At 42.4% G+C, this 12,581-nt stretch overlaps 1 protein-coding gene across 7 annotated transcripts in view; it reads right to left on the bottom strand.

Moving 5' to 3' along the window:
• Positions 1 to 12,581, bottom strand: part of trim33 (tripartite motif containing 33) — a 58,737-nt gene that overhangs the window by 33,045 nt on the left and 13,111 nt on the right. For all 7 annotated transcript variants that reach the window (XM_061767035.1, XM_061767005.1, XM_061767022.1 and 4 more), the window contains 2 exons: positions 6,868 to 6,986; positions 3,642 to 3,795 (listed from right to left, as the gene is read on the bottom strand). In XM_061767035.1, coding sequence (XP_061623019.1) covers positions 3,642 to 3,795; positions 6,868 to 6,978 — 265 coding nt within the window. In that variant the 5' untranslated portion in view covers positions 6,979 to 6,986. The remainder of the gene's footprint in view (positions 1 to 3,641; positions 3,796 to 6,867; positions 6,987 to 12,581) is intronic.

Here is a 12,581-nt window from a genome sequence, read left to right as displayed (position 1 = left end):
CCATACCTCCACAGGAATGTCATCAGGACCAACTGCCTTTCCATTTTTCATCCTCTTTACTGCATTTCTAACTTCCCCCTGACTAATCATCTCCACTTCCTGGTCCACCACACTTCCCTCTTCTACTCTCCCTTCTCTCTCATTTTCCTCATTCATCAACTCCTCGAAGTATTCTTTCCATCTAGCTAGCACACTGCTGGCACCAGTCAACATATTTCCATCTCTATCCTTAATCACCCTAACCTGATGCACATCCTTCCCATCTCTATCCCCCCCGTCTGGCCAACCTGTATGAGATCCTGATAATACGACGACTGTATTCTTGAAATGATGAAATAAACATTTGTTGTTAAATGCCAGTGACGTGTTGTTAATACTCAGGAGATGCAGGAAACAGAAGTCACATTTATTTCAATTGTCAATTATAAAATACTGATTTTAAAATTCAGGTTTGAAAAAAATCCTGTCAAAACCCTTAAAACCTCAACTAATGGATGTTAGTAAGTCAGCATATGTGTACTAATTGCATTAATAAATACAATGATTTAACCACTCATTTGTTGCTTTAAAGTCCTGGTTGAAAACTAAAGGTAAACTGTTAAATACTGGTTGAGTTTTATTTTATTGACTTATTTTTCATAGAAAACATCAGGAAAATTCAATTTGTACCAGAATACAACTTTTTGACCATACTGTATCGTCCTATGCCCATTTCGAGACCATCTCTCCCGCTTAGGTTAAGGCTAAATAGATGGCATAAGCAGCCTGAGAAGGTTTTTGAAGTAACTTGGAATTATATTGACTGTAATTTATGGATGTGGGGGATGGGTTGGAGACCTTGGAATTCCAGAAGCTCATGCATGAAAGTCCCAGGACCTCTCTTTCACCCAAACGGAGGGAATCAGGGAGGGAGCGAGGGAGGGACACACGCACGCACACACGCGTTGTCCACCATAGCCTCAGAGAGGTACAGCCTCGTCCAAAACGTCCTGAAGGAACTCAATGGATCTCTTAGCCCGAGTCAAGCGTGTGGCTAGACCAGTGATTTCCAGCCTTTATGGTGCCACGGCACGTTTTACAATTGAAAAATCTCACGGCACACAAACAAACAAAAGTGTCACAAAAAATGGATATATTACTCACTCTGTGTACTTCCTGCAATCTAATAGGAGAGCATTTATTTGTCGCTATGTCTCACTGGCATAAATAGATGAAAGATACATTATTTCTTGTAAATAAATCATTTTTGGCGCAATTAAGTAAAAGTCGATCATTTCCCACGACACACCTGAAAAGCGCTGACGGCACACTGGTTGGGAATCACTGGGCTAGCTAGACCTTGTCATGTATGTCTGTTTATTGACAGAGAGACCACCCAGGTGGCATTGGGAAAAAAAAGGGGTTTTCACACAGGAATACAATTCATCTTTCTGCCAGAAGTGAACCCTTCGAACCCTTCAAGTCTCTAGAAAATTAAAGGTGCTATATTTATGATTGTTTGTAAGTGAACCCTTGGAACCCTTCAGGTCTCCAGAGAATTTAAGCTACTATATTTATGACTGTGAGTAAGAACACAGAATACAAGGATGAAAAGTCATTCAGCTGTCACACCTGGAGACAGGTTGGCCACATATTGGTTAGCTATGGGTGAGTTTCAAGCGAATTGATAGATTGTAAACATTATAATGACATTTGGAGATACATACCAGTACCTTTACCAGTTTTGTATGAAGAGTACCATCACAGCATGTTCATGTTTTTTTTTTTTAGCACTTTGTGTAAAGCATCAGCTTGATACTAACACAATCATACTGCGAGAACTAAAGAGATGTTGCGTGCATACAATATCATATGTCGATAGCAATATCACATTGTAGCAATTGATCTGAAGAAACACGTGATCGAATGTTATGTCATAATATGACTAGAAAAAGTACAGAAATACTTTAAGGTAAGCAAGTATTTTTTAATAACAGTATAATTTAACCTGTAACAGTAAACAATATCGGTGCAACATTTTGATGTTAATATCACATTGTAGCGATTGATTGATGTGAAGAAACTCATGATCAAATGTTATGAAACTCAAAATATGACTAGAAAAAGTACAGAAATACTTTTAAAAGCAATCAAATATTTTTTATAACAGTATAATTTAACCTGCAACAGTAATTCAGATAATTGTCTTTTTCCTTTTTTTTTTTGTCCTGTTCAGAATGGAGGATCTGGATCTCTTTTATGCCGGAACAGTTTTACTGTGTCATATTGGAGTTTTTAAGCTGCCGCTGTGCTTTCTTAGTATTATAATTGATATTTATTGCGAATCAGAGTCGATCAGAACACAGTTTCCACAGGGGAGTGAGAAACGAAGACAAAAGACTAATTGCACTAATTGTAAAGAAGATGAGAAAAGAAAATCATTACATATCTAGAACAATGAAGCATTAGATATGAGTGTTGTATGGGGCAGTAGTGCTACACCCTGTGACGGACGGAAGGACAGGACAGGACAGGACAGGACAAGGACAAGAGCGGAAGCATGCAGGACTGTACAACTGAAGTGTGGTGGGAGTGACCATGTAAATTACAAACGTCGATAGGACGAGAGTGTGAGTGAGACCATCTCATGCTAAATCAATATGTTTTGGTGTTCATATTCAAGATATGTTGCGCAGTTGCTGTTACATAGTGAAGAAATAAAGGCATAAATAATGGGTTTTACTACTTGGCAGTCAGCTGCTGAAATTGATACCAGGAACAGCATGATGTTTGGAGTGGGCATTTTAAATGGAAAAAAAATGATGACTTTCGTTGTGTATACTGCAATGCAGTCTATACCTTCAATGTAATTGGTGTGAAAGAAACTGCGCAAGTGAGCTAGTTATTTCTTCAGTGTGGAAAAAGCTTTGCATTACCACATTCTAGAATTAATATGGAAAATTATTTATCAGTAATTTTCTTGATCAATTGCATACTTCCACTGAAACATCAATCCCTTTTCTACACCGCTTATCCTCACTAGTGTCGCGCGTATGCTGGAGACTACCCCAGCTAACAAATAAATCTAATTCAATCCTCAAGAGCAGTGTTTCCCAACCTTTATTGAGCCCAGGCACCCATTTTATGTTAGAAAAATCTCCTGGTACACCCACAAACAAAAATGGCACAAAAAAGTGTATACACTGAAATAAGAATGATTGCGTCTTAATTGGCTTTTTGTGAAATCCGGCCCGTTTAATTTAACAAAGATGATACTGTATACTGTATGCTCAGGAAGCTATGACTTTTTCTGTTGCATGAATGCAAAGGTGGATGCACAGGTTTATTGGAACTTATGCCATCAATTGGAAAAGTATTTAATTGTTCTGCCTGTTACTATGCATCACTGGTATAGATAGATAACGATGTATTTGTAATTGATAATATTTTCAAAGAAATGACGTTAAATTGGACAATTTCCCCAGCACCCCTGAGAAACTTCTCTCAGCACATTAGTGAGCCACAGCACACCGGTTGGGAATGACCGGTGAAGAGCACCTCGCTAATGTGTAACAAGAGAACATCATTCGAGACTCAATGAAATTACAGTCATTTGAGTGTGAGCATTTCAGGTTCAACTAGCATTTGTTGCCTGCCCTTACCAGAAGCGGTGTCAGGATCCTCTTTAGTGCGAATCTTGTGGTCTTTGGTTATTTTGACCCTCTGGTGAGCCTCCACACAGGTCTTACACAGCCATTCTCCACACTCCACGCAAAATCCTATGGTTCCTGCATTGTCCTCACAACTTGTGCACACCTTGAGAACATAAGGTAACATTTAGTAAGTTACCAAAATGCTGAATAATGCAGTGAATATGACTGGCAAGCCACTGGTTAAGACACAAGCCACAGTGGGTTTCATCAAATCAATTTGCACACAACAGTCTAGCGTACATAACGTACAATATAGCTAACGCACACACTCATAATATGGAACCATATCGAATTGGTTCGGCCAAGAACATGGAACAAGTACAAGTCAAAAGCAACATTGAGGTTGATTTTCTACAACCTGTAGTTAAAAAGAACACTACAAGGAATTCTGGGAATCAGCAGCAAGCACCATCATGCTTTGCACCGCCTACAACATCGAGACTGTCAGTGAGGCGCACTACCTAATGCTTTAGCCAGCAAAGTGCCCGTCTGCATGGGTTGACTTTCATGTCACTCAAGCAGAGCACAGCAGCCTTTTTAAAGGCATGTGCTTGTGTAGTGTGTGGATGGCACCCCGAGTGGACGAAAACCTCCACCTCTCTAAAGTATCGCATATTGTAAGTATTCACATATTGCATAATATATGAAACTAAAATGTATATAAATATGCAGTAAATAATTGCTAATTACTTTGCAGATTATGTCTATTGCGGGGGTTTTCTGGAATATAACCCCCGCGATAAACGACGGAGTACTGTAATATCAGGGCTTCCCACATTTACAATTATTTGTGGCGAGCCGCCACAAATGAATTTTGCCCACAACAAATACATTTTGGTGCCATCTGTTCATCCTCGCTCTGTGACTGCACTGTCATTACACGCCTGTACAATAGGTGGCAGTATGCATTGCCTCCACCAAAACGCCAGAGAAGAAAGGATTCAAGACGAAGCAGGCTATGGGGGGGGGGAGGAAGGTCCAGATGTTTGAACAGCACAAATGTATCATGTTATATGAAGCTGTTTCTCTGTTAATGTACAGGAAGTCCTCGATTTACGAACAAGTTCCGTTCCTACGCTGGCGACGTATCACAAATTTCCGCGTAAGTCGGATTTCACCGTTAAAGTCGAAATTCGCGGCGAAATACTTCTGTTACGGGTATTGTCCCACGTGATTGTGACAGCAAGCTCAGTGTGTGTGGGCGTGTGCGTCGATGTGCGAGTGAGTTCAGTGGCAAGTGTAGTGACGGCGACCGGGGAAGAGTAGCGATTAGCGGAGGACCCGTTGACGTTGAGTGTGCAGAGGAGCTAATAAAGCCATTCAAGCAGCAAATCGGTGATTCGTGCCTTTATTGTTGCCGCCACCCAGCTCGGCTGTGCAGCGAGAGAAGGGAGTTAACCCCGAGGAGGACAACCTCGGGCCTGGAGAAGGCGTCTCCCGACCACGGTCAGGTGACCGTAGCAGGAAAGGTTAACACTTCGTATAAAGAAACTAAAATACATTCAAATAAAAAAATAAGATGCTGTACTTACCATTACTGCTGAGAGTGTGAAAAAAGGAGGGCGAAAAAGGCAAATTACTCCCGCCGCACAAACACAGACAAGCACGATGCACTAGCTAAGCAGAAACACTATGGTGCTGGGGACAAAATGGCGGACGAGGCACGGGCGTCGTAAAGTCGAAACGTCGTAGGTCGAGTGCGTCGTAATTCGAGTACTTCCTGTAGTTGGAAGGTAAATGCGCATAGGTGACACTACAACAACTCTCGTATTGCATGGAGCGGTTCCTTCAGTTGATGTGAATGTTCACTCGTCTCATTTACACAGATGAATACTGAAAAATATTTCAAGCGAATCACAAAAAAGCCTTGTTCTGAAAACGCATCACAGTCTGGACACAGGAGGTATAAACATAGAAGTTTGGACCTTTAAGAAAAGCCAAAGACTGAACAGACATCTACTACTGTGAAAATGAATTTGCTTCCCACCAGGCTTTGGGACGACCACAGATAGACAGGACAACTACACCCAGCCCCACAGCACTGCCAGAGCGTGGGAGGTGGACACGCCCCTAGACCGAGAGGCGCTAAACCCCGCAGCAGGCTCCAAGGCCAGCAGGGAACCCCACATTCCCCGGAGAGAGAAGGAAAGGTGACTTCTGCTCGACGTGAAGGCCTGAGGGAAAAGGAGGAAGCAAGCCCAAAGAGCGACAGAAGGCGCCCCTGAGCCTCCACCCGGAGACCGGAACAGGAAACCCAAATGGACAGCAGCTAGCACAACCCCAGCACTCGTGGTACATGAGCAGATCCACCGGGGAACACATGGAGGCCAACCCTCCGCTCCCTCGATCAGAAACCAGCGTTTTTGATGAAGACAACCCATGTTTTATTCCAGATTGCTAAAGAACAGAAAAAGATAGCTTTTTCAAACTTCTTTCCTGGTCAAAGAAGAGAAGCTACTCTACTTTTACATGATTGTGTGGGTCTTAAAAAATGCTCCAAAACGGCTGGGAATAAGGGGAACTCTGCTTTTAAAATGACAGGCAGTGAATGAGTTAATGAAGCAGTGTGGTACATGACATGGCCAAATACCCCAACCCTACGCGGACAATTTAACATTATTAGAGCTAATAAAATTGCATTACACTTTTACTCCACAGTCACATCTTAGTAGTGGTAAGCTTCTTGTGTAGCCACAGTTGCTCTGGGGCAGTCTGATGGAATAGTGGCTGCCCTTCTGCGCCTACGGCCCCTCCAACCACCACCAAACATCCAAACACATTCATTCATGGGCAATGTGGGTTAAGTGTCTTGCCCAGGGACCCAGCCACCACATGCGCTCAGGCAACCTCCGACCTTCCACTTGCAGGGCGTACAGTTACCCTCTTAGTCACGCCGCCCACTAATGCTGTTCGCTAACGCTAATATGAGCTAACACTGCAGCTTTGCTACGGAACACAGCCAGCCTATTTGCCATTGGCCGAGACACACGGTGTGTGGGTGGTTATTATGTTAATTAGCCCTACTGTTCATTAACAGTAACATTTTCAGATATAGGCAGATAACCAAAGAGTTGGTTATTTAATTTCACACTTGGTGGGCAGACAGTAACTATTTTTATACATAAAGTCAATTTCCCATAGTATTTCACCAAGGACCAGCCTTTTCTTAACTTACCTGTGCAGCTTTTTCATCCGAGGTGATGGCCGCCTCTGAGGTATCTTTAACGAAGTAGTTGTCAACAATATCGTTCTGTTTGTAGTCCTGGTGGCACACCGAGCATCGCATAACATTTACTGTGGACAGAAGAGAGAGAATAAAACAATGTGAGTCAAGCCAATTGGGGTTAATTAGTCTCATTTTTTCCTTTAAGGAACATTTAGAAAAATGGCAAACAATCACCATTAGTTCACAGTTTACAAAGCCAGACAATACAAATTCTGAGCTCAGTATTCATCTTTTTTCCTAATTTCCTTGAAATAAATTATTCTGTGGAGCTCTCACAGCCTTCCCATGTAAATTCATTGAGTTAGTGTTTCTCCCATGAGGTTTCAATATTGGTATGCTCGGATAGCGTTACAAGATAATTAAATCTGCCATTTTAAATGACTTTAGTTGAGCTCGTTAATTCAATTAATAAATGCGCAAATTACACCGGCATGCCAGTAATTCCATGAGCATGGTAGGACCGCCACTTATTTTACACGTTAAACCTCACGTGACTTTTGAAAGTAAAAACCAATAAACAAGTCCTTGACAAGCCATCTTAGCCAACAACTCGTGTGAGGTGGTTTGAGCCGGCCAGATCTGGTTTGAGCAGCCCACAGCCAGTTTGTGGAAGCGCCATCTGCTCGGGTCCCTGAATGATTGAGTGCTAAGTGAGCGCATGCAGGCACGCGCGCATACACACACACAAACACACACACAGCTGCTCCAAATTGGACAGGACCATAAAACCCCCGCTGCCCACTGAAAAAACACCTCCACGTCATTAAAACCTTAACCAGGATTAATGCAGAATTAACAACAATTTGAGCTAAATTTACATGTTAGCGCAGCAGATACGAGAACAAGATTTTTTTTTTTAAAGATAGATCGTTGTGGTCTATTCAATGCTTTGCACTTTTTAAAATGATGTGATTCTTAAATGTTCTCCCGCATACATCGTTAAGTGTTGCTAAAAAAAAACAAAACAATGAAAACATGTTTTACACCACTATGATTGTAACAATGTACAATGTACTTCAGTTGGCCACAACGACTGTCCATGAAAATAGGTATTCTCTCTTTAGACAATCCCTCCTCCGTTCAATCCGGTATATGTGTGACCTACTTCCGCATTCGGCAAAATAGGTCGAAACACTTCCTCCCGGCTTGGGTGAATGGTAAAGGGGACCGTGACAAAGCACTCCTAGGAACTTTAAATGTCTACAATCTGTTTTTACATTTTCTAAGCTATTTATTCATTAAAATTTTTTATCTGATGCTTAGGCTTTGTTCGTGTTTACATACATCCTAAAGATTTGTGTAAATAAAGACCATAGCTATAAAATATATTTTTTTTTGTAGCAAGTTCAGCTACAAACAAACGTCAAATCGTTGTTTTGCTAGTTATTGCGGAATACAGGAAGCCCGCTAACCGGGGTTTGGTCAAGTGACGTTCCGCATTGAGCGGCTTAAGCGCCTTTCAAACTGCTCATGAAAGCAAGCTTTTCACAGCTTTCCCCCCCCCCCCCGCCCCCCCTCCCCCACAAGCCGTAAGGTACTAATATGTAATCGGGTGTGGAATTGACATTGAGATTGTCCGGCTTCCCCCGCGATAAACGACGGAGTACTGTAATATCAGGGCTTCCCACATATATAATTATTTTTGGCGAGTCGCCACAAATGAATTTTGCCCACAACAAATAGATTTTGGTGCCATCTGTTCGTCCTCGCTCTGTGACTGCACTGTCATTACACGCCTGTACAATAGGTGGCAGTATGCATTGCCTCCACCAAAACGCCAGAGAAGAAAGGATTCAAGACGAAGCAGGCTATGGGGGGGGGGGGGGGGGGGGGGGGGAAGGTCCAGATGTTTGAACAGCACAAATGTATCATGTTATATGAAGCTGTTTCTCTGTTAATGTACAGGAAGTCCTCGATTTACGAACAAGTTCCGTTCCTACGCTGGCGACGTACCACGAATTTCCGCGTAAGTCGGATTTCACCGTTAAAGTCGAAATATCCATTCCCACGTCTAAACAGACACTGGCAAACAATACACAATTCTTTTCAATTTGCGCTAGACACTGGCTCGCATCTTCCCTGTGTTACATCCAACTTGTGATAAATGCCATGTTAGATGATCACACCCCTATGTTTTGGACCCGTCCTGCCATGTGCCAGTTTTGGAACTTAGTGTTCCTTTCACTTTTGGCTGTTACCTCTCTCCAAATTAGTCCCTCACCCATAGTGGCTTTATTTGATGCGTCCTATATTGCTGACTTTGTGGCCTTTCTCAGCTTGCTTGCAACAAGGGATAGCCTAATGCGCTGGAAAAATCCCTGCCGCCCCGCTCGCTCGATTTGGGTAAGGGATGCGTTTTTTTTTTTAATGAAGTTAGAAAAGATTAGGTACTGCCTCCGGGATTCCGATACAAGGTTTACCAAAATATGGCATGCATTTCAGGAACATGTTGGTGCCCTTCAACTACTGACCCATTAATACAACAGGGATCTCGTTTGATGCGCGTCCTGCGTCTGAGACGCACAAAAATTAGCAGGGTCGCATAAAGTACGCTCAATCTACATCTTCTGAAGTAGAGCTATGGCTTAGTATTCTGCCGTGTTGCTGAAAATCCGGCGTATGAATTATTATTATTATTTTTTTTTTGACGACTGAGGAGTCTAGAGTGGGACTTATTTGGTCGCATATGTAGCCTAATATCTGAAAGGTGAAGCAAAACAAAATAAAACAAAAAACAGGCTGCGTACAGGTGCCCAGTCATTTGAGAAAGAAAAAATAAATAAATAAAATTTCCTCGACTTGAAAGCAGACACATGATGGGTTTCATTATTGTGGTCTCTAAACCAATCAGAGAGATAGTGAAGAGCGGGGACCCCCCCACACCGTCTGATTGGCCGCGTGTGTGCGTTTGAAATACGGGCGCTCGCATAGACAAAGCTAAGTTTTCTGACAGCGAGCCAGTAGCTGCACAGTTAACGGAATTAGTTCCAAAGCCTAACACCACCGCGACGATGTGGGAACATTTTGGATTCATGCCAGATGAACGCGGGCATCCCGCCAACATCATCAAGCTGGTATGTCGAATTGATATGAAGTTCCAACAAAGACAACACAACTTAAAACTTCAAGCTGGGAACAAAAAAGCATGGCGGGACATTTCCCATCAGCTTGCAATCATGGAACTCTTTGCCCAACAATGTAAATACAAACGTGAAGCATTACTATTATAAAGAGATGTAGCCATTGAACATGGTGACAAAGCTGCATTTAAAGAAAGGCTGCAGAATTTGTAATAGTAGTACAAATCTTGAATCAAAACAGGTTCCCTTGATCTACTTGTTGCGACGTTAATGATGCTACTTGGCACATTTTCTTAACCAACTGTTAAGGCATTAATGACTGTTTATACCTCTGTAATAAATTTTAATGTTTGCTGAAGTGCACTTTTTGTGAAGAGAGCCTGAGTCGGTTTTATTTTTATTTTATTTTTTTATCCAAAATATTTTATTTATTGTTCTACATTAAAATGCTACTGTTCATTATTCTTTGAATTAGAATTAAAAGTAAATTGTTCTTAAAGAGGATGTGCTTCAATTATTATGCTCTACTATCATTATATCAGTGGCATAAAAAACAACTTCTTATGGCTTGTCGTGACAGTTTTTGGGAACATTCGTCCAAAAGAATGTGCTATCGTGAAAGGCCTAAACACAATATACTAAGAGAGAGCAAGAGCAATGGATAACCCAAAAACATTGCACAAACTAAACTAAGCAACCAAATTAACTCAGTCTAGAAAAAATTTTGTCTAAAAATATGAAGAAAAATGCAAGATGATAGGACAGGGCGATATGGCCTAATAATAAAATCACAAAAAGTATGAACTGTACCTGAAGAAGAGTAGACTCAAGGGAGTGACACCCACAAAACACAAAAAGTTAAAAGTTTTCAAATTCTAATTTTTTTGCATTTTCCCCACTTTAGTGATTAAGATCATCCAAAAAATACAAATCCACCAAAGAGAACCTAAGTAAACAAAGAACGCCATTTTTAAATGGTGATTTGATTTATTAAGGCAGTTCGCATTTAAAGAGCAGCTCTGTGAGAGGAGTCTGACATCCTGCAAAAAAAATTAAGCAGAAACTCTCCAAACACTCGCAATTTCATTGGGTTTAAGATTCGCGAAGATGCTATTAAAAAAGGGGTCCTTGACTGAAATGGCTTTTGATTTCAGTAAATGTGAGGTCCGCTGTTAAATAAATTGTAGGAAGTTTATCATTTATTTGCTGGCTTGCATTGGTATTGATGGTTGCTTGCTGACCGTGGGGGAGAGGAAGATGTCTCGCCTTCAAGAAATCGACTCAGCAGGAATCATCAGAAAAGGGCACCTTGACCAAGGACACATAGGCAGGTGTTAATCTCATATCTTCCTTCACCTTGAAACCCTCCCCTTAGTATGTTATGTCTTGTAACTTAGATACCTCCCCATTTTAAATAAGTACAGGAGCAACGGGGGAGATTGTTTAGATAGGAGAATGTACCTGAACAATCTCCCACAAAAGAAACCAGCGTCTTCATTCCTTTGTGTCTATTTTTATAGGTGTTGGGCGAGATAGATCCAACACCCGCCTAATGCTGAAAATTCTAATTACCGTATTTTCACGACCATAAGGCGCACTTAAAAGTCTGAAATTTTCTCCAAAATGGGCAGAGGTCGCCTTATAATGCGGCGAGCCTTATGTGTTCCAAAATCTGTAAATGTTGTTGCGTGACTTTGATGAGCGCTCCGCTTGACTGACTGGGAGCATTTCCTGCCGACACGCTGCTTAGATAGAGGGAAGGCGGACGTGACTGAGGACAGCATGCAGACGTTAAAGGGGGAAGCGTGCGCGTGACAGAGGACGCTAAAGGCACGGCCCCAGTAGGTATATAGTTCCGGTATGTGCATCGGTTTGGCTAAGGACCCCTGAAAATGGCCTCCTGCGAAGAGACGCGCTTACGAAGCACAGTCTAAACTGCAAGCTATCAGTTACGCGGAGGAACATGGGAATCGAGCAGCCGCGAGAGAATTCAAGATCAACGAATCCATGCTTTTGACAAGTGGAGGAAGCAGGAAAACAAGCTTTGCCAAGTCAAGACGACGAAGCGGAGTTTCCACGGAAACAAGGCGCGGTGGCCCGAGCGATGGATTAATGGGCAAAGAACAGCTGGGAGAAGCGTCTCTACAGTCACTATTCGACTAGTGCAATAACTCGGAGCTTGCCATCTTTCCGGGAGGCTCGATGAAGGAACTCCAACCGCTGGACATCGGTGTAAACAGGGCGTTCAAAGTGAAGTTGCGAGCGGCGTGGGAGCGATGGATGACAGATGGCGAACACAGCTTTACTAAGACTAGGAGGCAGCGCCGGGCGAGTTACGCCACAATTTGTGAATGGATTGTGGATGCTCGGGCTAGCGTGTCTGCTTGCACTGTGGGGGGGGGGGGGGGGGGCGACACCACGTGATTTTACCTGCCTAAAATGAAACGTTACTACGGTTGGGCATTGAGAATGGAGAACCAATTGGAACCGGGACTAACATTCCGTTCTCCCGGAATCGTTCAAAATTAAAAAGTTCAGTTCTCAGTTTCGATGCCTACAGTGCTTTTTCCTGACTGTGACATG

Source organism: Phyllopteryx taeniolatus, chromosome 1, assembly GCF_024500385.1.
Source record: "Phyllopteryx taeniolatus isolate TA_2022b chromosome 1, UOR_Ptae_1.2, whole genome shotgun sequence".
NCBI classification, from domain to species: Eukaryota; Metazoa; Chordata; class Actinopteri; order Syngnathiformes; family Syngnathidae; genus Phyllopteryx; species Phyllopteryx taeniolatus.
The sequence above is the reverse complement of the archived record's forward strand: the minus strand, read 5'-3'. Positions and strand labels throughout refer to the sequence as shown.